Source organism: Mus musculus, chromosome 11, assembly GCF_000001635.26.
Source record: "Mus musculus strain C57BL/6J chromosome 11, GRCm38.p6 C57BL/6J".
In the NCBI taxonomy this organism is placed as follows: domain Eukaryota; kingdom Metazoa; phylum Chordata; class Mammalia; order Rodentia; family Muridae; genus Mus; species Mus musculus.
The window spans coordinates 105448669-105475222 of record NC_000077.6 but is presented as its reverse complement, the minus strand read 5'-3'; the positions used below and the strand labels follow the sequence as shown (position 1 = coordinate 105475222).

Below are 26554 nucleotides of genomic sequence, written 5' to 3'. Positions count from 1 at the left end.
TCCTGGGATCCTGAGATCCTCGGTGTGTCAGAACTCCCGGAAGTCAAGCTGCCCCTGGGACCCTGAGATGTTGGTGTGACCAAGCTCCTGGGATCCTGGGATCCTTGGTGTGTTAGAGCTTCCTCTGAATGTTGTGGGACTGACTTTGGGATCGTGCCCAAGTTGTGCTCAGGACACCAGCCCAGACCCCTGACTTGTGTTTTGAGCTAAAACCTCCTACCAGGATCTGGGTTTGCTAAGCAGGCTGGGCTGACTGGCTCCGCCCCAGACCTCCCAAGTGCTGTGATCACAAGTGCATGCCAATGGTCAGGCTGTTTTGTGTTGTGTTTGTTGTTGTTTTTGAGACAGAGCCTCACTGTGTAGCTGTCCTGGAACTCACTACATAGATAAAGCTGGACTTGAAAGCATAGAGATCTGCCTCTGCCTCCTGAGTGCTGGGATTGAAGGCATTTGCACATGCCTGGCTGTGCCTGGCTTTTTCATGTGGGTTCTGAAAATCAAACTCCAGTCCTCACGTTTGCCTAGTAGTGATCACTTTACCCACTAAGCTATATTCCCAGACCCCCTAATTTCTTATATAGTAAGTACAGACATAAAGGATCCACACAAACAGAAGTCCTTTAGAGTCTTCACATTTTTTTTTTTTTTTTTTTTTTTTTTTTGAGTATAAAGGAGCGCTGAGATCACTCTTTTAGGTCAGTGTGGTCAGTAGGCAGTTTAACAAGGAAGCTGCAAACTGCCGCGGCAGTCACTGAGTAGAGAAGCTGCCAGTAGCCAGAAAGTGGACATCGGGCTGTCTGGGCACATCTCAGAATTCTCTTTTTTCCAAGTATGAATCTGGAATTTGTTCAATTTTCATTCTCCGGTTATCTCCCTTTAAAATAAAACATTTCAAAAAATATAATAAAACACAAAGGTAAATAAAAAACAGGGAAGTCAAATTTATGGTGTGGGAACATAAGGCTTGCTATTACAGCTTTCGATGGCAGATAGTTTACAATAAACATTGGGCTTAGCCTGGTAGAAAATAGTCACAGACAGGAGGCAATTACTTGTCCATCTCCAAACGTCAGAAACTCTGGACTCCCTCCAGTTGAATAATTCAGATCTGCCAACTGTCAGTCACTGCTTTTTGTTGATGTTGTTGTTTTAATTAAATTGAAAGGGGGGAAGGAAAGGAACAAGGGCTAAACCTCCCTTAGAAATGAACCAAAATGCCACGGAAGGCTAAATCCGTGACCTACCTTTGACAGTGTCTTTATCAACCTTGAGTGAGTGTTAATGGAATGTATATGTATGTGCAAGGAGGGCCAGCTGCTAGCAGATCTGAGTATCAAAGGGATTCTATAAACAGTGGAGGAGAGAGGCTCTGTCCCCATGCAGATAGGCATGCAAATGGACCTTTTAACAGGCCTTGCATCATCTGATACGAAATAATAAATACACCCAAACAGAGAAAGCAAGAGGAGAGAAATTATGCAAAAATTCTGTTGTTAAGATATGTGTGGGCAGAACTGCTCAAAATAGAAACCCAACAGCTTTCCAATGACTTGAAGGGTTTAGATAAAGAGAATATAACCACTGTAATTCTTGGTTAATCTTCCTTCCTCTGGCATTTTTTTTTTAAATTTTGGTCAGAGCTGTTACCGACCTCTGCTTATTTGAGGGCAGTGGAACTGTTCAGAGAAATGTACCTGAAATAGAGTCTCACCAGCACACACTCTAATTTTAGAGTCTTTGCATTTAAAAAAAGAACCGTGGCAGAATTCAAGGTCATGTGTAGGGAGAGAGAACTGGCACTCATACATTATGTATCTCTATTATGGTCCAAGAATCACTGATGTTTGTGCTTGCTATATGTGTGTTTCAGATTAAAGGATAATTTAGCATCAACTCCAGGTGTTATCTAAAAAGGTTTACCTGTGATTTATCCATACTTTAAATATTTCGGGCCAAGGGCTCTCAGGGGGATGCTGGACACTTACTTAGACTGGGTGTTTCTTGATGAAATGAACAATGTATTTGAGTCTACTCTTGATGTCTTCATCATTTCCTTGGCTAAGGGACTGTGTCAGGGCCACAGTGGAAACTTCCAATTTATTGTATAGTGTATGGAAAAACAATTTTTTCTTTACAGCTGTGTTTAGCAAAACTAGTGTCTATCCCAAGGTGATGTTAGTGAATCCAACTCATTTCATGTTCAAAAAAAAAAAAAAATTTAAAGGTAACTTAAACCACATCTCAGGAACTGCAGTGGCTTTCACTTTAATTTCCTTATGAAAGTATGGTACCTCATAGGGGCTGCAGCCTAAGGGTGTGATACTGTGAGGAGTGGGGAAGTGGGTGTGCTTTACCAGGAGACCGGAGGCACAGGCTGCTGTGATGTTTCCATTCTGGTCCTGATGCTGGCATGTTAGTCTCACAGAGCCCGGGGCTGGGGAGATGGTACAGCCAGGAAATGCTTGTCACACAAACACACGGAACCTGGAAAATCTTTAGAACCTACGTTTAAAAAAAAATTAAATAAAAACAAAAAGCCAGGTGTTGTGGGTGGGAGAGGAGGAAGAGACAAGCAGATAGATCCCTGGGTAGTGCTGGCAGCTAGTCTAGCCTAGTTCGAGAGCCCCAGGCCAATGAGAAGCCTGTCTAAAACAAACAAACAAAGGAACCCAAAGTGAATGACTCTTGAGGAATGGCACTCGGGGCTTCTGGCCTCTGCACATACTTGCATATACATGTACCCATAGGAAAATGAACACACAGACACACGCAGACAGACAGATAGACACACACACACACACACCTCAGTAATGAACATGAAGAAATCTTGAACTCAGTTGCACTTTGAAGGTTTGGAGGCCGAATGTAGTTCATGAGTCCTACTTTCTTTGACCCTTACAATGTTTTCCTAAAAACTGAAAATGTTCACACAGCGTATTTCAGAAAAGCAAAAGCATCCCAAAAATCCAAATTTCTATCTTCTCTGCATTTTCTGGCCATACTGGAGCCACCATGGCCCACTAAATGGCAAGAGGAGCAAGACCTGGCTGGGCTGCTCCTCCCTGAGGCACACCCAGCTAGTCCTCACCTACCACCTTTCTGTACACATGCCCAAAGGGTGCCAGGGTAGAAATGGCCCATGTTGGGGGAAATAATCACACTGTCTCTGAAGGTGAGATGGAATAGAAGCCTGTCAGGATTTAAGGCCTGACTCTGCTTGCTCCAAAGCTGAGAGACATGAGATGAAGTACTTAAATCAGACTAAAATTAAGGGGTGTTTCAGTTGTGTGTGTGCGCGCGCAATGTATGTGCATGTTCATGTGTGTGTGTGTGTGATATACATATGTGCAGGTGCAGGCGCATGTGTACAGAGGCCAGAAGTACCTGTTAGATGTCTTCCATGGCTACTCTCCACTTTATTTTTTGAGACAGAATTTCTCAAAGAAGCTGGAACTCAGGGAATCAGGTAGACTAGCTGGGCAGCGAGCTCCTAGAAGCCACCTGTCTCCATCTCCCTAGTAATGCTGTTAGGAACACATGCCTCCATGCCTAGTGTTCTTACATGGGTTATGAGGATCCAAACACATGCCTTCATGCTTACACAGCAAGTGTCTCAACTAAGCCATTCCCCAGTCCCATTTCTACTTTTATAGCCCAAGCTGTAAGTTAGAATCACTTGGGAGACTTAAAAATCACCTCACCCCTACTCAGGGCCAATGTATCTGAGTCTCTGAGAGGAAGTCCAGACATCAGTCTTAGACTGTTCACTAAGAGACTCCAACACAGAGAGACAGGGAAAGGCATGATTTAATATTATCGTAGAGATCCCCCCCCCCCAATTCTGTGTTCATCCTAGCTGGAAAGCAATGACCAGGAAACTGGAATAGCCATTCACACTGGTAATGGCTCATCTGTCAGAATGCCAGCAAAGAGCTGACATTTCACACACACACACACACACACACACACACACACACACACACACACACACACACACAGTGTGGACATAGCTGCCTCTCTTTTTCTCTCTTTGGGGAGGGGCATGCCATGGTACTCATGAGGAAGTCAGAGGACAACTGAGGGTGTCAGCGCTCACCTTCCACCATGTTTCTTGACAGAGTCTCTTATTGTCCACTGCTGCATACACCACGTTATCTTGCCCACAAGTTTCCAGCATTTCCCCTGTCTGATCCCCATCTCCTGGTAAGGGCACAGAGGGATTGCGTCCCTGTGCACTACCAAGTCCAGTTTTTCACATGGGTCCTGGGGATCCAAATCAGGCCACCGGGCTTGTTGACACACATGCTTGTCCTGTTGAAGCATCTCCCCAGCCTCTGAAACAAACTCTTGCTATGCAGTTCAAACTGACCTTAAACTCCCAACATAGCTCAGGCTAGCCCGGAACTAGCGTCTGCCTCTGGAATGTTAGGATTACAGGCATGTACCACCATGTCTTGTTTTAATCCTTCCATATATATTTAAGTCACCTGTAGCATTCATATGATATCTAGTACAATGTAAGTACTGCGGAAATGGTTGCTGAATTGTGTTGTTTAAGGAATTTTTACAAGAAAGATATATGTTCTGGTATAGACTCATTGAAAAACATTCTCCATCTGGGATAGGATGTAGCTCAGTCTGTAGAGTGCCTGCCTAAAAAGCCAGAGAGCCTAGGCTGGATTCCTAGTACTGCAGAAACCTAGGGTGTTGGCACATACCGATAATCCAAGCACTCTAAGGGAAGAAGAATTAGAAGTTCAAGGTCACCTCCAGCAACATAGCAAGTTCAAGGCCAGCCTGAGTTATATGATACTTTCTCTCTATCCCCTCTCACTCTGTCCCCATATATATATACATAATATTTTATATTATGTATAAATATATACCTATCATCCATACTATCATATATATACAGACACATGCACACATACATACATACACACACACACACACACACACACATCTTTTTTTCCCATCTGTGGTAAGTTGTTTAAGCCCATGGATCCAGAGCCTGTGAGTCTCTAGAGTTGACTACACTTGATGTATGTAGACAGTCTTGCATACCCAAATAAAGCCTGGAGCGGGGACTGGGGGGAGGGGACAATCCTATGGAGAGCTGTGGGGAATACTTTGCCGTTTCTCCCTTCTTTCCACCACCCAGGAGGAGTGCCATCTCGGCACCTCTACCTGTTTTCACACTTCCCACATCCACAGGCTCTCTGCCAGTCCTGCCCTTAAATAGGAACCTACAAACCCTGAACAAAGAGCTAAATTAGAGGATGCCTTCAGAGAGGACAGCATCTAATTGTGTCTTCCAGCGACTGCCTTGTCACTGGTACTCAGCAAGGCTTCAAAACAGTTGTTTCTCCAGCCTTGGGGGACTTCCAGCCCAAAGGTCTGAGTCTGGTGGTTAATGGGCCCCCACCCTGGCCTTATCATGCAGCCACAATGGAGAGCAGGGAGGGACAGCCTGTCAGGCTGAATTCTATGGAAACAGGGCCAGTTCCAAAGGCAGGAAAAGCAGGCTACGGTCCAGAATACATGGACCAGGGGAGCCAGGAGCTTTTAGCTCTCCCAGGAACTCTTTCTTGCCCTAAGCCAAAAGAGCTGCAGATACCCTGATGTATGTGCGTGCTCCGGGTGCATCCAGATCAGTCACCTCTTTCTTACAACAAATACTACATAGTTTCAGATCAACTCCATTCAGTAAGCAGGGGCTGGTGGCTGTAGGCCGATGTTGATAAAATGGTTTGGAGGTTTCCGCCAGACAGGGAGGGGAGGGAACACGTGAGAGTCAGGAAATGGGCACAAGGGCTGGCAGAGGTGAAGACTATCGCCACCCAGCTCCCAGACTAGACAGTGTCTGGCACTGCTGTGAAATGTTTCCATGGGAAGGAACTGCCCACCAGCAGGCACTGTGGCAGGCCTGGGGCAATCCTCAGAGGCCCTTCCGCTGTCCCGCACACCGTGAGAATCTTCCCGTTGGTCCAGTCTTCCTCTGCCCTCCAGGGTCCCACACCTACTTCTATTGTTGAGCTGACTCTAAGGTCCTGTTTATCTACCTTCCTCCCCCACAGGCACAAAGGCTACTTCTTAGTCTCCTGGGAGGCCTCAGCTTGGCCCTGAAGTGCTTATATAAACGTTTGACGAGGGACTACACCCAAAGGGCTTTCCCTGCAAACTTGGGGGTACCAAAAGAATGTCTTGCTGACATGGCACTCAAGTGAAGGAGGTTACAAACTTCTGTTTCAAAGTAGGCATTTCCAAACTCTGATATGTTTTAAACAAAGATGAAGGAGAAGAGGGGTAGGGCATGCTGGGACATGAAGATATCACCACTGGTGAATACACATAGCCGTTTAGATGCTGCCAGAATGTTGCTGCTGCCCTTGCTCTGTGCTTGTGTGCCCGCCTCACTGTCTTACCCTATGAACCAGAGGTCTCTGTGAAAAAGATCATCAGGACAACTTGTTTTGCTTTAAAATAAAGAAAAAGCAAAGCATAGCAAAACTTTTGCCACAATCAGAGGGTTATCATAATTTATTAACAAAATGACCCGTCAGTGTATCTCGGCTTTTGAGATAATGCCGCAAATGTGTGGCAGGCAATGAGAAGGCTCAGGGCTCCAGCAACAGTGTGTGGCCTTGAGTGAGGAATACAGGGAGACTCTTTGTCCTCTGGCTGCTTCAGTGTATTAAGGAGAGATAATGGTATATTCAATGGGTATGAGAAAAGCTTAACATTAGTCTGCACGAAGCTCTTTGAAATGCATGAAGGGATCACAGCATCTCAGTCCAACACTTGTCCTAGCGTCCACTCAGGGCCCTTGTGTGAGCATCTGTAAAAATCTCTGTGTGGATGTGGTACACACACACACACACACACACACACACACATACACACACACACACACACACACACACACATACACACACACACACACACACACACATACACACACACACATACACACACACACACACACATACACACACACACATACACACACACACACACACACATACACACACACACACACACACACTAAATGGCTTAATTGCTTTTAAAATTTTTCAGTAAACACATTGGAATGATTATGAGGCATCTGTACAGTGTACTGCCTGCAAGTCTGCCACGAGAAGAGCTATTTGAGAAATGAAATCACATCAATGAGAGAATTACCAATGAGTCAATTGGTGAAATATTGCATTAGCGGTGGCCTCTGACCCAAATGATGCCAACCAAATGCTTTTTCCTTTCTCTCTAATTTAATCACTTTTCAATTAGGTTAATTTCTTAAAAACCACACAGATAAGCCACTTGTGTTACACACCACTCCACACACACACACACACACACACACACACACACACACACACGGATGTTGATGAAATAAAGGACACACTAGAGTTGTGTGTGACTCTCTGCTGCTTGATTCTGGAAATGAGCATTACCTTGTTTTTTTTCCCCCCCTGTCTGACAAGAATTTTTCCAAGACGAACTCACTAAAGTGTGAAGTCAGGGGATCCCCCCCTCAACCCCCCCAAAATCCCCTCAAGGCAGAGACCCAGCCACCACATTATGAAAGCATAGCTAAAAGAGGCCCCAAACTATGGCCGCTGGACACATTGCCTGGCTGTCTTGAAAACACTGTGCTAACGCAGACTACGCAGCTGGAAGGTGGTTTTGTGAGGGTTGTTGACAGGCCTGTGCTCGGGCTTGCTGGGAGAGTGAGCTCCGCACATCCAGGAATTTGTTTGAGGATGGAGCGTGGTTAAGTCATGTTTTAAGAATGTTCTCTCATTATCCTGACTCAGGGGGTGCAGTGAGCCACAGAAGAGATGCAGTTTAGTGATACCTTCTGTTCTGTCTGGGTTTCAAGAACTGCCTTACCCCGTGCAGAGGAAGGAAGACTCATGTCATTCACCTGAGGTTACCCCGTTCCGTTCATGGAAGTTAACCCTGTCTTTGTCACAAAGCTGGAGGAGGACTGCTTTTCTAGACTCGCTTGAAACCCCTGACCTGGGGCGGGGGGGGGGGGGGGGCGGGTTAGACCAGGGAGGGGGTATAGAATGAAGAAGAGAGTTTCGAGGAGGTGAAGGGAACAGAGAAGGGAGTCGGTAGAAGGCAAAACCCAATTACTAAAATCTACAAAACCAGCCAAGAAATTTGTTTGGGAAAGAGAAATCTAAGATCTGTGGTTTGGCAAGTAATGCTGACTTGTGATGAGAAAGGCAGAAAAGAAAGGGGAAACGGGGCTGAGGACGGGAGGGAGAGAGGGTAAAGAGGAAGGCAAGCCAAAGACCAGGAAAGAGAGGAACTAGGAAGCCAAGAGAGTGAGAGTCAGTGCATCCTAGGAACAGACTTGGAGGGCTTAGCAGATAACATGCTTGTTATGCAAGCATGAGGACCTGAGCTTCAATCCCCAGCACCCATGTTTAAAAAAATAATCTAGGCAGGCATTGTGTGTATGTAATCCCAGCACTGAGGGAGTGACAGAGAGAGATAAAATCCCTGGGGCTCCAGGGCTAATCTGGCTGAATCAGTAAATTCTGGGTTCAGTGAGAGCCCAGTCCTAAAAAACAAAGTGGAGGAATAGAGATGACACTCAAAGGTGAAGTACTTGCCTAGCGTGCAGAAAGCCTGGGTTCCATCACCCGCATATCTGGGTCTGGTAGTGAATGTCTGTCACCCCAGTATTTGGGAAATGCTGGCAGCAAGCAAGGTTGAGGCCAGACGGGGATACATGAGACTCTGTCTCAAAAAAATATTTCTTAAGAGCACGTATGATAGCAAGTAACTGAGAAGATACCCAGTGACATTTGGTGTATACACACAGGTGACACACGCGCACACACACACACGGGGACAGAGAGAAAGAGATACACACATAGAGTTACAGAAATCACACACATAGAGATACACACACAGATACATAGAGAGGTATACACACATACACACACACAGATACACGCATACATGAAGAGAGGAAAAAATACACACACATAGAGATACACACACATACACAGATACACACAGAGAGATTCACACACATATGGAGAGAGAGAAAGAGATACACACTCACAGAGTTACAGAGATCACACACATAGAGATGCACACATACACGCACACACATGTGACAAGGAAAGGCTGTAAGGAGAGGCTATAAGTTAACAAACAGGATATATGTAGTAGATCAGGGCAGGACATAGGACTGTGTATCCATCCTAGAACTAGAAGTGCCTGATCCTTCCACATCTCTTCTCCTGTCGATTGATAACACACTTTGTTTGAATGACAACCTGAAGTTTTCTTAAAGACCAGACTAGGAATCATGAGGTCATAACTATTATTTCTGGTGATGAACTTCCTGGTAGATGTAAATAAAACGGCCCACATGAGACGTCAGAAATGCCCGCAGGTAAGCATGCATGCATACATGCATGCATGCATGCAGGTGCTGTGGCATGGAGCAGGTGTGAAGAGCTAGGGATGCAGCTCGGTGACTAACTGCTTTCCTGGTGTGTGACAGGCCGCCGTTCTGTCTTGGTACCATGGAAAGAACAGCAGGTAAAGCCTGTCGCAGGCCTGATGACCTCAGCTTGACCTCTGGATCCCACACGGTAGCGAGAAAACCAACTCCTGAAAGTTGTCCTCTGATTTCTACACCTAGATGTGGTAACACAAATATATCTGTAACACACACACACACACACACACACACACACACACACACAAAATAAATAAATAAATAAATAAATAAATAAATAAATAAACAAACAAATGTAATACTTTAAAAACCAAAAACACCACCCCCACCCCCCAAAAAACAACAACAAAACCCCTCTCGTGTGGTTTTCTGTGGTGCTTGGAATAAAGTCCAGTCCCATCTCTCAGAGCCTTATCACTTTTCCTCACACTGGCCCTCCGGCTTCCTGGCTTCCCTTGATCTCTAAGCTTTCTTTTGCCTGAAGACTTTCCCAATCTCATTATCTCCATCCCTGGAGTCCTTCTCATCCTTTAAGTCTCACCCAGCGAGACCATCTTCAACTACCACATTCCAATAGCTTCCCACTCTCCCCACCATGACAACCAATATTCCCCTGTCACTATTCCCTATTAGCAAAGTCTACTTACCACCTGTTGGTATTTATTGATTTGTGCGGACATAAATCATCTTTGCCACTTAATAGCCATTCAATAATTATTTGCCAACCAAGCAAACACATTTGGTATCCACAGCCTTGATAAGGGTAGCAAGCTCCAATAACCACACTTTGTTCTATCCCCTCCCTCCCACTCCTGGCTCTCCCAAGTCTAGTTCCCACCTGTGCCTGGCAGACACTTGCGCTGCCCCAAAACACCCTTAGCCCAGACGAAGGGGAAGTGAACTGCTGAGCTTATGTCGGGCAAAGGCAATGCAATAGGGGAGAAATGAGAGAGACTGGCTCATCTGCTGTCGTCTGTGGCATTACAGAAACAGCAAGAGAACCAAGAAAGGTTTCTGGGCTGGGGTTTGGGGGCAGGGCTCAGTGGGAAAAATCACTCGCTGGGCAAGCATGAGGACCTGAGCTTGAATCGCCAGACGTCATGTAAAGCCAGACCACAGTAATGCATGGCTGTAATCCCAGTGTTTCTAAGGGGAGATAGGAGACAGAGGTGGAGGAGTGCCTGGAGACTCTGGGGCCAGCTAGCCTGGAACACAAGAAGCAAACAAGAGAGCCTGACTCAAACAAGATGGGAAGTCAGGACTGATACACAAAGTTGTCCTTTGACCTCCACACACGAGCCATAGCATGTAACAGTCACACACATGCATAGACATCATATAAAAATGATGAGAAGAAGAAGAAGACAAGAGGGCAAGTGTCAGTGATGTTTTATGTCAGGGATGGATATCCATCTGTGCGCTCCCTACACCATCCCTGGGAGGAGTGAAGAGCACTCCACAGAGCTGAAGCTCCATGAAGCAAACATCTCAAGAGCAGAGCTTAGAAAGAAGGCTACCTCTGCTCCCCTGACCGACCGAACAACCGACCGCTCTGGGGGTTTTTTGTTTGCTTTTTTCTGGAGGGTGGGTGTTTTGTTTTGTTTTGTTTTCAGCTCTGGTTTTCCTCACTTGCTCTGCCCCTTTGCCTGAATACAATGCTATAGTATAGTCCACCAAAGTCCTGGACATGCTTGGCTCTTATGCTCCCTGGCTTCTTGATAAGCGTCTCTTTTGTTTGCTTGCTTTGGCCTGAGCATTTAATTTGTCCAGAAACCTATTTACTGCTCGTGTGTTTTTCTCACACACCCCCCACCTCCCCCACCCCCTACCCCAGTTCTGGAGATAAAACCTGAGAGCTTGCACTCACTAGGCAAGTACTCTACTGCTTGCCTAGTGCACTGTTACTCCCCATGTGGGATTCTTGCTGCGGTCGTAGCTTCTGAAGGCTGAGCCTCATACAGGCAGGGCTTGAAGATCAGCCCATAACTTGCACTCTTGGCTAAACATGTATGGCCTGAGCTTATCTGAAGTCCAAACAAATCAGATATTCCTTCTGGACAGAAGTCAAATTCTTTCCTTTGGTAACCATTTTTCAGAAATTAAAAAAAAAAGCAATATATTTGTTCAGAGTTCTTGTAATCAAATCCAATCTTACATCAGAGGCATTAATTGCCATAATGAAAGGCTCTGAATACTCCAAATCTTCCAAAATAGATAAAGCAATAAAGGTTTAATGGAACTTCTGAGAAGCATTTCAGCACTGGGAGATCCAAGCCGTCGAATGAATCTGTTTCCTCTTTGTAAGATAGTACAACAGGCTAGCTATGACTCTAACAGAGGGAAATTCTAAGAGCTCTCCTACAGGACATGCTTTATTAAGAAATTAATTGTAGGGCGTGTGCCAATCTCTAACAGAGTCTACTTTATTCCACAGAAGAATTGGATTGGGAACATCTGATCTTTGAAAACCCAACTGGCGTTACTAAGTTTCATATCGTTTCTGGATGGCTGCAAGCCTCAAATGAGATCCACCCTCCCTGTTAGAGAAGAGGTCTCAGTAAAAGGGGTCTCTGAAATGCAATCTAAAAATTAGCCACGGGGATAATAGCAATGTTTTAAAGACATAATAAGTCTTTGAAGGCGTTCTTTGATGTGGCGGATATGTACCTTTGGCTGTCAATGTACACCTGTAATGTAATCAACGGCCGTCAGGACTGGGTGTTGGGCGGCGGCCACTTACAAGGCACACCACCAGGAACTCGGCCTTCAGTGTTCCACTCATTCTCACAGGAGAGGAGGCCCTGATTATTCTACTCCCAACTCTGCGGATCTTCAGGTTAAAGCTGTTTGCTCTCGAGCCGCAAATGCCACTGCTGGGAATTTAAGCCAAGTTCTCTTGAAGCCATACTACACTGCTGATAGAGTAAATGGAAGAGGAACAGCCCGGTGAAGCTCAGCAGGAGGGGACCTCAATGAAGCATGACGTTGTGACGTCTCCAAAAGCTTGGAAGGAAATCAACCAGATCAGTTATCAGATGGAAATGCCCTGGGTAGGAGGAAGGTTATTCCTCAAGGTCTGCTGCTGCTGGATAAATCCCCTAAGAACAAACACACAATTCCCTTAAATCTAATTCAATATGCATCTAGTCTTCTTTAATTCAGCCTCCTGGGGATGCCTTTCCACAAGGAGCGAGCACCTTGCATGCCTAACAAGGGTCAGTCTGCCAGATTTATTCTCTGGGGGAAAAAAATTGATAGTAAGATCACTGAGAATCAGTTCCTAAATGATTGATTCTGAGTTAACAAAAATGGATCCCTGGGGCTGGAGAGACAGCTCTGTCGATAAAGTGTTAGCGTCACGCTTGTGGGGACCAGGGTTCAGATCTCCAGAACTCATACGAAAAGCAGAGCACAGTGACCCATGCTGTGGTCATCCCAGCAATGGTGAGATGGGAGAAGACTGGCACATCCCAGGAGTGACACCTGAAGTTATTCTCTGACATAGGCATGCACAACCGTACATGCACGTGCATGCTCGCACAAATGTGTAAAGGGCACGAGGATCTCAGTGCCCACAGAGAAGCGACAGGGAAACCAGAAATGTTAAACACACAATGGAAGGGATGGGTACCTGTGTCCCACCCAGAAGGCTGGGGTGGGTGCTATGTGTAGGGCCAGGCCACACCCAGGTCCCCCAGACTATTATGCTTATCCCAGATTCTTCCTCCTTTATGTTGAGCACTGTTTCTCAATCACTTGAAGCCATCTTTAGGAGAGATGTCACACGCACTTTGTAGCTGGGTGACCTCTACCATATTATATGACTGAGATCACACCTGCTCCTCCCCTAGCCCTTAAACTTATAGAACCAATCAATCTTTATGGAAGAGGTCACGCACACTTTGCAAAAGAGTTTTGATGATGTCATGCCTAAAGCTTTGTTGTACACATGGAACTGAGATCAATATTACCAGGAAAAATTTTCCCCAAAACTGTACTTTACTTAAACGTGTCTAAAATAAACTGTCCACTATCAGACTCTAGAGGTCTAAACCAACACTGGCTACCAAGTCATGTTGAACCAAATTTCATTTTTGCCTCATTCAGATCATAACTCTGCTGAGTAATGCAGAGTAATGGAGTTTGCAGGAACCACACACACACACACACACACACACACACACACACACACACACACACACACGAGTTCTTGAACCTATAAAAAAACCAAGAAGCAAATCCTGACTCTTCAATGACCTACTAAGCATTCTACTTGTGTGTTTGTGTGTGTAATGTATGTGTGCAGTGTGTATGTATGCGTCTGTGTCTGTGTGTGCATGTGCTGGTGCACATGCATGTGTATGCTCACTAATGTCAAGGCCATAGGCAGATGCTAAGTGTCTTCCTTTACCACCTTATCTTTCAAGACAGGGTATCTCACTGAAGCCAGAGTTCAGAGTTTGGGTAGACTACCTGGCCAGTGAGTTCTGGGGATCCACCTATCTCCACACCCGACCCACAGCCTCCCATGTTCCAATCATGCTGCGTTAGAGATGCATGTGACCACACACACCTAGCTTTGGACATGAATCCTAGGATCCTATCTCAGGCCCTCATGCTGTATGCTTGTGCAAAAGGCAATCCACCAACTGAGCCATCTCGATACCCAGCCCACCCCCCCCCATCACAGTGACATTAATATGTCTGCTTTTAATGGATGGCATTAACAGATTGCCACAATGGCATCCCTGTCTAGTGAAACATGACTGTAAGGTGAATGCAGAATATCACCACAGCCTACGCCATACTTATAGTCCTTAGCTAGTTTTGAAAATTAGTCAGGGGCTGGTAAGATGGTTTAGTTGGCTAAGCCACCACATCTGATGACCAAAGTTTGATCCCTGGGACCCACAGGATGGAGGACGAGAACCAACTCCTCCAAGTTGTCCTCTAGGCTCCACACATGCACCACGGCACATGCTCTCCATCATACACAAAATAATATCCACACATGCACCACGGCACATGCTCTCCATCATACACAAAATAATATCCACACATGCACCACGGCACATGCTCTCCATCATACACAAAACAATAAAAAGTATTTTAGTTTTTAGAAAATTGATCAGCCGTATTCCCAAGTTATTCTGAAGGCCGACATGCCTTCTCACTTTCCCTCCTCAGGAAAGGGCTCCTTTCCTTGTTTAGTTTTGTAATTGTAATTTAATTTTATTTATCTATTATCTGTGTGTATGCATGTCACACGTTTATGGATGTCCTCATAGGCAGAAGATGGTGTCAGATTCCCGGAGCCAGAGATAGAGGGAGTTGTGAGCTGCCTGACATGAGAAACCAGAACTGAACTGGGGTCTTCTGGAAGAGCAGCAAATGCTCTTGACCACTGAGCCATCTCTCTCGGATCCTTTTGGTTTGTTTTTTTGAGACAGTGCTCATGTAGCCCAGGCTGGCCGTGAGTCTCACAATCTTCCTACTTCCACCTCCGGAGTGCTGGGATTACAAGATGCACCACCACACCCAGGGTGGAATGATTTTAACAAACAACAAGCATGGTTCGTGCCAGGCATGAGTGAAGGCAACACAATGACCTCAGCTGATGAAAACAGGAACTCATTAGTCATGGAAGACTCAAGGCAAAATGACCCTGTCTAAGCATTTCGAGGGAGGCCACTTGGCACAAAGCTCTGTGGCCTGTAGAAGCTCCTGATTGTACGCTTACAAGGACCTTAATTAGTTAGTAGTCTGTCCCCCTCCCTCCCTGCCTTCCTCTCTCCCCCTCCCCTCCCCTGTTTGCCTCTGTCTCTCTCTCTGTCTCTCTCTCTCTCTCTCTCTCTCTCTCTCTCTGTGTGTGTGTGTGTGTGTGTGTGTGTGTGTGTTAGGATTGGCTATTTCAACACCATTGCGTACCTGTGCCAAGTCCCCATGAACATGGCATGGCAGTCTTAGAAGAGCCTCCTGACAGTTTGCTCTGGATTAAATACTTTATTTCGTTGTTGTTTTGAAACCTCCACAGGCTTCACCTGAATCGTTACACTTCCGGTTGCCCTTTACAGAATTCTTAGATTCAAGTAAAGGATTTCTTGTGGCTTATTTGCAAATGCAGGTCACCTCGGTGATTAGAACCCATGACTATTTAAGCCCCTTTCCTCTCCTCATTTACCAGGGGCAAAAAGTAATGGCACTTAGGATGCTTCCTTCCATGGAAACTGTTTCTTCTCTCAGGCTTCCACTTTTCTCTTTGGCCACACTTGCTTTTTAGTACAGGAGCTGACCTGCTTTGTAATTTACATGTCAGGGTTAAGTTTACTCCTGAAAAGCTGACTGTCTGAATTGCTTTGTAGCTTCTTTAGGAGCTGATCTTTGCCACTGCCTCTTTCTCTCAAGGGCATGATGCTTTCTTCCAGGTGTGTTGGCACCTGTAACCTGTAACCCCAGCACTGGGGAGGCGAAGGTAGGAGGACCAAGAATCTGAGGTCAGCCTGGGTAATGCAGTCATGACCCGACCCCCTAGAGACCCCACAAAATAACAACAACAAAAACAAAGCAAAGGGGCTGGAGAGATGGCTCAGCGGGTAAGAGTACTGACTGCTCTTCCGAGTCCGAAGGTCCTGAGTTCAAATCCCACAACCACATGGTGGCTCACAACCATCCGTAATGAGATCTGACGCCCTCTTCTGGAGTGTCTGAAGACAGCTACAGTGTACTTACATATAATAATATAATAAATCTTTTTTTTTTTTAAGTATAGGAATGTTTCATGCTGAGACAGGTAACTTCTCCAAGCTTTGTACTTTGTGTTTTAGCAGTAAAATGTGCCTTGGAAAATGAAACTACCAATTAATGTTTGTCTTCTCTCATTTAAACCTCACAACAGCCTTTTGGGGGTGAAATGTACTTTTTTTTTTCCTCTAGCTCTTAAAACAGAAAATTAAAAATCCATATCTAATATATGCCAGTATGGTAGTGTCTTTTTTCTTACTTAGTGGGCAACATTAATCTGCTGGGAATGGGAGTCTTCTCCCGGGCTCTGGATCCATTCCTTGTCAGGAGTCCTTGGCTGTGTCATCTCTATTCAACTATCTCTCTTAGTCCTCAATGTCCTCCTCTGTTAATCAGTAATAATAATTATCACTAATTACCACTACTACTATCATCTCTGAGTTAGGTCCTTGGTCTCTAAGAAAAAGCTTCCCGCTTCTCATTTTACTGCAATCCCCACAACCCCCCTCCCCCCACACAGAGTCTCTGACAGAGTGAGGAGGTTTCCCTAGAAGGCCCTCACTTCCTCTAAGAACTGGGATTTCAGGCATCTGCCATCACATCCACTCTAAGGATCAAACCCAGAGCTTCATGCCAGACAGGCACTGAGCTACATCCCAGAAAGTGTCTCAAACTTGGGGGTCCTTAATTATAGTCCTTTGAACAGCAAAGACCATGGAAAGAGGTTCCATGGTATGTCTTTACCAGTCAACGATTTAATAGAGAATCTTTGTTAGCCGGCTGAGAACAAGACTAGAACATGGTGTTGCAGGTAAAAAGTACCTGCCACCAAGCCCGACAAGCCGGGTTTGGTCACTGGGAGCCACACGGTAGGAGAGAACAGACTTCAGCAAACTGACCTCCCCTTCCCTGCACTGGGGCATGTTTGCCCTCTCACACATCCAATAAAAATAAGATGTAATAAAAATCTTTAAACATACTAAAAATAGAAAATGGTTTGGAAAGGGAGAGCAATGAAGGTCAGATGAGAAAGAGCCCAAAACAAAGACTTCCCCAAGGCATATTTTGTCTAGACTCTGTGTTGCTCAAGATACGTCTTAGAAGTTGGCGTGAAGGTGAGAAGGAGGGTTTGGCATGTCCTAGAGCCGCAACTGGCAAGAAATGACTCAAGGACAAAACCAAGAAAGCAAGTCCTGGGGAACAAATAGGGACAGTCACAGTCCAGAGTCTGGGGCTCACTTCTTAGGCAGTGCTGGAGTCTGAGAGTGGCTTGTTGGTGATTAAGACATGGGACCTAGGCTGTTTACGTGGCACAGGGAGAGGTGGACCTGGGGTACGACTGACAGGGGCTCAGAGCGTCCTTGCAAGGTTCAAACATCAATCCAGTTTAGAGACCACTGAGTCCTAAATTAGGGGTGGTAGTGATAAGAATAGAAAGGGTGTCATACTGCAAACACAAAGCCACCACCTGAATGTGGGCTTACAGGGGCTGCATAGAAGTCTCCTGGACCCCAGACATGTGGAGACTCTGGGACACTGGTGAAAGTTCCAACAATTTCTATTGTCCATCTTCTTTGCTCTCCGCCCAATCTAAAATGCCCTTAGGTGACATCAGTCAGCAAGGTACTAAGTACCTAAATATGCAAAAGAAATAGAAGACTCAAGGCTGCCTATTAGCCCCTCAGTGAAAAATAAACGCAGCCTAGAAACAGTGATGTAAACCAAGAACCTGGTGGGCACTGGTCTAAACCTCCAAGCTCCTCTCTCCTGGAGAAGCCCGTAATGACTACTGTTAACTAAGAGGCTAGCTTTCGGGCTCCGTTCTGAAGCTGATCGGGTGCCTCCCTTAATTGTTTATTTCTGCTCTGAGGTTGGATCGGAACATTCTGCCTGAGATCCCTGTATAACAACCATTTCAAAGAGTGCAGTATCTTTTCTTCTTTTCATTTATTCCCTTTACTGTTTTATTTAATTTTTTTTCCTCTCCCATTTTCTAATCTTCATCTTATAAGAAACAACACTGAGTCTGGGCGTGAACACAGACAAAATCAGAGTGCCTATTCCTAGAGCATCTCTTCCAAGCCAGCCGCCATCACTGCTTTCCTTTCTCAACTGCATCCCTTCTCGTTCCCACGGCAACCGGCAGAGCCGCCCACGTGTGGACTCAGGACCCCCGGGGCCGTAGCCCTGCCCCACCCCCACGATCCACGTTCCCTCGCGACTAGCGGCACAGGCTCCGCGCGAGGAGGGAGGCACGGTTGCCAAGGAAACGGGAGGACGCCAGGCAGCCGCCCCCACCGTCTCCACCCCAAGAAAGGCCGGAGGCCGCGGCGGACAGCTGCCTCCCGGGAGGAGAAGGAAGAGGGCCCTCTAGAAGGAGGGAAGACAGTGAGGTGTGGGGGAGGAAGAGGAGCCCAGGACCGGCCCCACGCACGATTGATGGGCGGCTCTTCGCCCACCCGCTCCGCCCCGCGGCCCCTTTAGCCCCTTGTGAGGGGTGAAAGTGCTGATCCCCAAGGTAACGGGCGCCTGCCCCAGCCTTCCCAGAACTGAGGATCAACTATACCTTTAAAACTTAAAAGATTCTGAAGGGAAATCAGACCTCTTAGCGCCCCTCTCTTCTTCGGGCTAACAGTAGCTCCAGTTTGTTTCTACCTCAAAGGAACAGATTTAACTGGAGTCTAGTTGGTTTTTGTACACTGGTAGTTCCATCACCCCCAACTGCCGCACAGCTACATTGGTCTACAATCCAGGAAACAGCTTTTGAATGTGGAAACGATGGTATTATTAATGGTAGAACCCAATCGCTTGTCAAACTTGTGATGTTCTTTTCATTTTTCCAATTACACAGTCTCTGCTCTGGGCTTAATAGTCTGTGTGTGTTAGCTAGGTCTCTCATACACCCCTTTTACACAACCATTATTTCCTACGTTAAATTGGAACAGTCACCCTTTCTTGACACCACCCTGCCTCAAGCCCTCAGCCTCTGAAAAGTATAAACCGAGCCTAAGTCACTAAACTTATATTCAGCACAAGTTTAAAAAATGATATTAAAAAAAACTAAGATTTTTTTCCAAACTAAAATTGAAACAAATCCTGTAATCCTTGACATTACAAATGAATTCATTGTGGAAAAGATTAAAGTCTTCTGAAACTCTTCTTCTAAGCAGCCAATCATAGACATGGAGGAATTTATAGACCTGATTGTCAGGTAGTAACACAGCTACTTATATCTTGCCTCAAATGAAGCTTCAGTATAGAGAGGTTAAATTTACATTTTGCTTATTTGCCAAAATCAAGACAGTATAGTTTTAATGATATTTCACAGAGCGAGCATTGCAAGAAAACGGTAAGACAGCTTATTTTAAAAGCACTTCTTTCAGGTCAGGTGTGGTTTTTATCTTTTGTTTTTTGTTTTTTTTTTTTTTTTGACAAATGTAGTCACAGAAAAAGGAGACAGCATGTACACAGGCATGCACATGTGCATGTATGCACACATGTGTGATACTTTTAGAGACTGGAAAGGAATGTAGTCTGTCCTTATTCCTGCTCTCCTTAGTCAGGGTGTCTCAGTCTGAATTCCCTGGAAATTTATGCTAGAGAGGAATTCAAATGTCACAGAGTTCTTAGAATATTCCTCATTGAAATTTCACAGATGCGTGGAATTTTGAGGCCTTGGCAGAATCACTCGCTTCCTCTCCCCACCTCACACACCTCCTCATCCCTGGCCCTTTCCCTCTCCTTAGCATGGCATCGCACACCAATTTCTAAAACACAAACTTGATCCAGTGCTTTGTCACCAGAAGCTTGCAACAAACATACACATGATCATGCGTGATTTTCAGAACGAGAAGCAATTCAAAGGTGAGACTAGAAGACAGCACCGGTTGCGATCTCGGAATTGTGCCTGGCCCACGTTCCCCCCCCCCCCTTCGCAAGCACTCTAGCACCTGCCTCTATCTGAAAAACAAAACAAAACAAAACAAAATCCTTGGCTTCAAATGGCCATCTGGTTGAGAAGGTCCACAAAAAGGCACTCTTGAGTATTAAGCATGATTTCCTCTGGATTTATTCCTATGTAGTTATTTCTATTTCTCATTCATTCTGGTCAGTTTTTCAAACTTGTAGTGCAGCCTAAAAAGTTCCTCTGGAGACTATTTTCCTAGTCTGAGATACTCTACTGTCTCAGACACCAAGGGGACAGATTGTTTAGTTTCATAGAGTATTGATATAGTTAAATAAGAAACTACATGTGGCACGGTGGTGTTTCAACTGTTATTTTACGTGACATGCAGTGTAATGGGGAGCTTGTGGTGGGTGGGGGAGAGTCTCTCGTGGGCAATGTTAAAGTTCTTTCTTTTGCAGATGATTGTGAAGTCAGGAAGACTTAGCAAATCTTTCAGTGGTACTGTTTCCTGCCTCTTCAGGCCAGGTTATTTCATGCCTTCTGACCAAGAACCTTCTTTAAATTATTCCACCCTGAGGCCAGGATAGAGTAGCTGGCTTTGCTGTGTTAACTGTGTACCTACAATGTTTCATCCAGCTGGACTGTGGGCTGTATCCTTCGTAGCCGTTAACATAGTTTCCTTATGAATCCCGATGTCCTCTGCCTGATTAATATTCAGACAGGCTTCTCTCCCCAACAGGAGCAGCAGGGGATCCATCTTTCTGTTTTTAACCCCATCGTTTTTTTTCTGAAAAAGGGGGAACAGACTTCATTCTATGCAGGTACCAATTTATATGAAAAGTTAAGTGTGATCTTTGAAAATGATAGTCCACGAGTGTCTGCTGAAATGCATGTGCGTGCGCATCTTTAGTGAGTCTTTACTTGCCTCAGGTACATGTTACAGTCATGGAAATCTGACCAACACAGTTACTGATAAATTTAAGAAAGAACAGGTAATGAGGGCAGAGCCACATGCCTCTGAAAGTACAAGATGGGGAACCACTCACCCAACCATCCTGAGCCAAAAGAAAGCAAGTCCCAACTGCCCTGAATCCTTCAAGAGAACATAGCTAAGCATGGTATGTGGGGTGGTGTGAGGGGTCCATAGAGCCAGATCAGGCTGGGACTTCAGGACAAAAGTTGGTTTGTCAGCTTGATTCTTATCAAGGGGAGAATTATTGGCTAGTTTTAAGAGGGGAGAAGCAAGATCCTATTTAGTTTTATAAACTACAATCTATCTTTGAGATCCTAAGTTTCAAAGACTCACTGTCTGTCTTAAGTAAAAAATAATCCCCCTGGGGACCAGGAAATTCTCCCTGCTGCTCAGGGGTAGATGATAAACCTTGCAAGATTTCCTAACTCCCAGGTGAGACACTGATGGGTCACCCTGAGTCAGGTACAAGTTGACTGTCAATAGCTACTCACACAGAATAAAGGGGAGGAGGTGCACACACCTGAGGGTTTGCTTGGCGACTGTCTGCCTGCCATTCCCATGGAGCTGAGAGCACGCTCTAGTTAGTCATTAAAAAGATGTATAGCAAGCCCTGAAAGAGCTCCAGTGAATGATAAACAGGGATTGGAGGTGGGCTTCCATGATCCTCTTGATGAGGCCTGGTGGTCTCAGTGCAAACTATGCTATTTTATACTGTGAGCTCTGTTACATTATGGTCACAAACTAAAAACCAACCACACCAACCAAAGCCTACTTTCTTGAAATCCAGACACATCTTTGCCACCTGTTCGGCTAGGACAGCTAGTAACAACTAGTACAATGTAACTTCATCCTTGTGGTCTAGCGATTGCCCTTGTGAGGGGGATTAACAGCCTCCTCCTGGAAAGACCTCTTCAACATCAATGACCCAACACCCACTGGGCTTCCCCTCTGCCCCTGGAGTCCTTTACAGAGTTTCTATTTGACCATCTTTTCCTTACATTTTACGTGTTAAGAGTTTTGTTTCCCGGTCCACTTTCTCTGTGCAGTACCCACTCTGTTTCTACTTGAGTTGTTACCAATGCGCCAGCACTGGCCAGATCTTTATCCATCCCGTCAGCTCAGAGCCGGTGTCCAACTGCCGGCTTCTCACCTCTATTTGCAGTGCGGTAGACCCTTCAAACTCCATATTGTTTTCTCACAAAGCTGCCCTTCCTGATCCCAGGTAGACAAAGCATTACCTCAGAGGGAACTGATGAAAAGCTCCGTCTTATCTTAGCTGTGTCTCCTGATGGTCAGGGCGCCCCCTTCTTAGTTAAACATTCTTGAAGGTGTGATTAAGTTATTCTGTGTCAGAAACTACAGTGTCTGCATTACAACATGTTTTTATGAAGGTGAAATATGTGGCTGCTCAGAGCAGCACCTGGCACTCCCGAAGGCTGGTCCATAGGAGCTCGGACCCCCCCCCAGCCCCACCCTGTCCCCCAGTCCCACCCTGTCCTCCCAGCCCCACCCTGCTCCCAATGTCCTTTTTTTTCTTCTCCTCACACATTTACTGCCCAAGCCTTGTTACCATCTCATCTCCTGCCCCAGTGGTGGTCACATCTCCATGTTTCATCCTTACCTCATCCTCCTGTCTACAACTTTAGGAGCCTTTTACACACGTGTAAAATGGTTGGGAGATGGCTCAGTCAGTAAACGTTAGGACTTGAGTTCGCGATCCTCCCTCGCCAGCCATTTAAAAAGCTGAGGGAGAAGAGACAGAAGGATCCCTGAGACTTTCTGGTCAGCTATTCTTGCAAACCCAGTAAGTTCTATGCTCAGGAATATACCATCTCTTAAAAAAATAAATAAGTAAAAGGGAGAGTGACTGAGAAGAAAAATGCCTGATATCAAACGCTGGCCTATACACATGTGCACACACACATACAAACACTGGTCTATACATACACATGCATGTTCATGTATGTGCATAAACACACATGCACATTGAACACACACATACATACATGCATGCACACATACAGCATGCAAACATTTATCCCCCAGGTTAGAACCTATCAATAGCTCCACATGTCTTCTCACTGTGACCTACAAGGCTCCATATGAGCTGATCTCTGCCAGCCCCCATCATTCTGCAGCTCTCCCCACCATCTGCCCAGTCACCCTGCCCTCTCCGATTCTCACTTGCTCCTTCATGCCCTGAACCACCTGCTGTCCTCTCCCAACTCTTGCCTGACTCACAATTTATCAAACCCAGTGACAATGTTGACCCTTTGCCTGACTCGTGGTTATTAAACCCAGTGTCCCGGCTTGACCCCTCCAGACAGACTCTGCTCCCCTACAATACCGTTCTTTCAAAGATCCCACACCCGGCTCTGTACTGGCAGTTAGGGTTGAATTGTCTAGCACTGGTTTTCCATCCTAGACTGTAGGCAACACAAAGGTGGGGCCGTGTCTGCCTGACTGGCTGCTGTGCCCAGCAGCTGCCAGTGTCTGGGTTGGATTGAGCACAATAGTCGTATACATGAATTTAAGCAACACAGGGCTTATAAGTTTGGTCACTGCAGATCTGTCTAGGCTCTTTGTTTTCTACTATGCCATGTGGTAGAACCGCTTCCCAATCAGGTGTCTGTCAACCTAACTCCCTCTGAATCACCAGAATAGGATCACTGAAGCCAGCTGATGAATGTCACTGCATTATTTATGCCTGGAACAGAAAGGATATAAGGACTTTGACACTAATTTTAAAAAAGGGGGAATGTCTGTACCTTTCAAACAATGGGGGAATAGATTAATAAAAGAACACACGCAATTATACCCAAATAAATCCAAATATGGTGACTCACAAAAGCATCTGTCACAGTATGCTTATTTCTCTCTCTCTCTCTCTCTCTCTCTCTCTCTCTCTCTCTCTCTCTCTCGAATGTAGATCAGGAACTAAGAACCATGTTGCATGAAACAAGGGACAGGCAGAAGTTCGTCAGCGATGTTCAGTATCTACGGGATATGCAGCATAAGGTGGACTCAGAATATCAGGTAACTGCAGAAAGCAATGCTTTCCTCCTTGGTTTGGGGTAATAGAATTTGGAAGACAGTTTGGGTATAAACACTACCACCACCCCCCAACCCACCACTCACTGATAGACGACAGGAAGCCATTCGTCCTCCTTACCACTAAAATGGTTCCAACGACAGTACCAACTTCATAATACTGTCAAAAAGTGAAGCAATTGTCTTAGCCCAGGGGTGGTCCCAAATTCCTCTTTTACTCCACCCCATCCTCCTTGCTACAACGTTAGGGGCCATTGGGGAAAAAAAAAACCCAAATGTAGGGGCTAGGAGATGGCTCAATCAGTGAAGTACTGTAGAATAAACATGAGAACATGAGAAAATATTTCGTGCAGGGGCTAGGACTGCGGCTCTGTGGATAAGAGCATTGGTTACATAAACATAGCCCCTACAACCACACGAAAAGCTAAGCAGGGCCATGCACATGTTACCCCAGGTTACCCCAGGGCTCTGCAGGCCAGGGATAGAGAGAGGGTTACCAACGTCTGCTGGCCACCAGCCTCGCCCCAGATTAAGTGAATGAAAGACCCTGTGTCATGGAAGTAAGGTGAAGATAACGACACACTCAATATCCTCCACTGTCCCACACATGTGTGCCCGGATGTGTGCACTTATGCACACACATACACATACCATATACATGTTCATGCAGCCACGCAAATATTTAATGCAGTGTTTGACCCACTACCCTTGACAATAAGCGATAGTAGTGTTCATATGTGACTGACTGAGAAACAAACAGAAAGACCTCAAAGGGTTAACTGAGTTGCCCCACCATTTACAAAATAGCTTGCTCTTCTTGTTGTCATGGGTGCCAGAAGAAAGGTGGTTAGCACACTCGAACCACCAAGTAAACCTCTGGTCTCCGTGGCTACAGTGTTTGCATGCAAAAACAAAACTTATGGGAGCCCGAGGGGTCATGATGTCATTACCTGGGGCTGGCAGAGGACAGACTTGCCGGGCTGGGTTGCGGGACTCTTGGAGCATTCAGGAGATGTCACTCAACTCTTCCCCAACCCCCTCTGAGAGAAGCAGCCCCAGCCAATCAGGGAGACATACCCTCAGCCTCCATGGAGCTCAGAAAGCTGTTCCTCCCCAAGGAAAACGGCTCAACTATCAGGTTTTTCTCCGCCTTAGCAATTTCAGATAGAACTGAACCTTGTGGGTCACCAAGGAAACCAGACCCGGCTCAGTAGCCTGACTTCACCTGAACAGCGCTACTCTGCACCGGGTCTGGAAAGGGCCAGCGGTTTCTTCCTCCAGTTGCCAACCCACACCCAGGAGGACTACAAAGGGGAGGAAAATTCCAGAAATTGAATAAGAATGTCAACACAAGAACAGGTTACTCAGGGAGTCATCTGATTTTCACAAAGATGCCTCTGCCCCCTGGCTGGTGGGTGGAAGTACTTGGTTAATACTGTTTCTACACTGAGTACATAAGGAAATCGTCTTGTTGTCAATGGTCCCCAGTGAAGAAAATCACACAGCCGTGTGCCCTGGATCTGCTGCGGTCTTATTTTCCAGACTCACTTAGGCTGTCAGCATTGCCAGTTGTGTTTTGTTTTGTTTGGTCATTCAACCAATATTTAAGCCGTTAAGTGCCTACTATGTGCTGAACAAGGTCTCTGATCTCCCGAGTTGTGCTTCTAAGTTTGGAAGATAGAAAAATGTGCACAGTGTGGAGTTATTTTAGATACCGCTCTAGGGTGGCACTAGAATGTTCCCTCATGAGCCCATGTGTTAGAGGCTTGGTTCCCTGCTTGCCACTGTAGGGACACTGGGGAACCTTTGAGGGGAAGAGACTAATGGAAGTCTTAGGACTTTGGAGGTCTGCAGCTGCTGAAGAGAACTATGGGAATCCAGCCCCTTTCCTCCCTTTAACTTCTTGGTCATTACGAGGTGAATGGATGCCATGATGGCCCGTGGCACCTCAGGCTCAAAGCGCAGGATATGACATCATCGCATCTGTCATCATCAAAGGTTCAAGGCTGTGAGCCAAAACAGCTGTCTTTAAGCTGACTTACCTCAGAGATGTGTTAGTCACACACATACACACACACACACACACACAAACAACCTAAGTCAGTTGATGATAAAATATATGAAAAACAACAGCTACAGCATAATAAGGGAAGGGGCCATGCTCCTAGGGACAGGCACTGAGGAAGAGCCGAGTCTGTGGGTGTAAGTGATGGGAAAGAGCTAACCAAGCCATCACCAGCCAAATGTAGAGGCCCTGAGGCAGGATCTGCTTAGAGTCACCAGAAAGTGTCTGACAGGAGGAGGGGAAGAGCTCTGTAGAGCCAGATCAGGCTGGCTCTCACAGGGAGAAGCAGGACATGCCACCAGTGTGACTCTCATCACAGTGAGAGCA

At 45.8% G+C, this 26554-nt stretch overlaps 1 protein-coding gene and 1 long non-coding RNA gene across 8 annotated transcripts in view; one reads left to right on the top strand and one right to left on the bottom strand.

Annotated features, from left to right (window-relative positions):
- Nucleotides 1-634: 634 nt before the first annotated feature.
- Gm39417 lies at nt 635-25445 on the bottom strand. Of its 2 annotated transcripts, none has more exons than XR_880246.2 (3): nt 25113-25445; nt 2355-2502; nt 635-874 (listed from the first exon to the last, which is right to left on the bottom strand). It is a non-coding gene; the product is annotated as a predicted gene, 39417 (long non-coding RNA). The 2 variants fall into 2 exon arrangements; XR_880245.3 differs by lacking the exon at nt 25113-25445 and adding an exon at nt 22110-22382.
- The window catches only part of Marchf10 (membrane associated ring-CH-type finger 10), a 96904-nt gene continuing 87871 nt past the window's right edge, over nt 17522-26554 (top strand). For 2 of the 6 annotated variants that reach the window (NM_172568.2, NM_001039242.2), the window contains exons 1-3: nt 18488-18749; nt 20878-20959; nt 24041-24147. In NM_172568.2, the coding sequence (NP_766156.2) occupies nt 24058-24147 (90 nt within the window). In that variant the 5' untranslated portion in view covers nt 18488-18749; nt 20878-20959; nt 24041-24057. Of the gene's footprint in view, nt 18750-19879; nt 20096-20877; nt 20960-24040; nt 24148-26554 lie in introns of those variants that run through there. The other 4 variants (XM_006533905.4, XM_030246216.1, XM_006533904.1 and 1 more) reach the window with 3 other exon arrangements.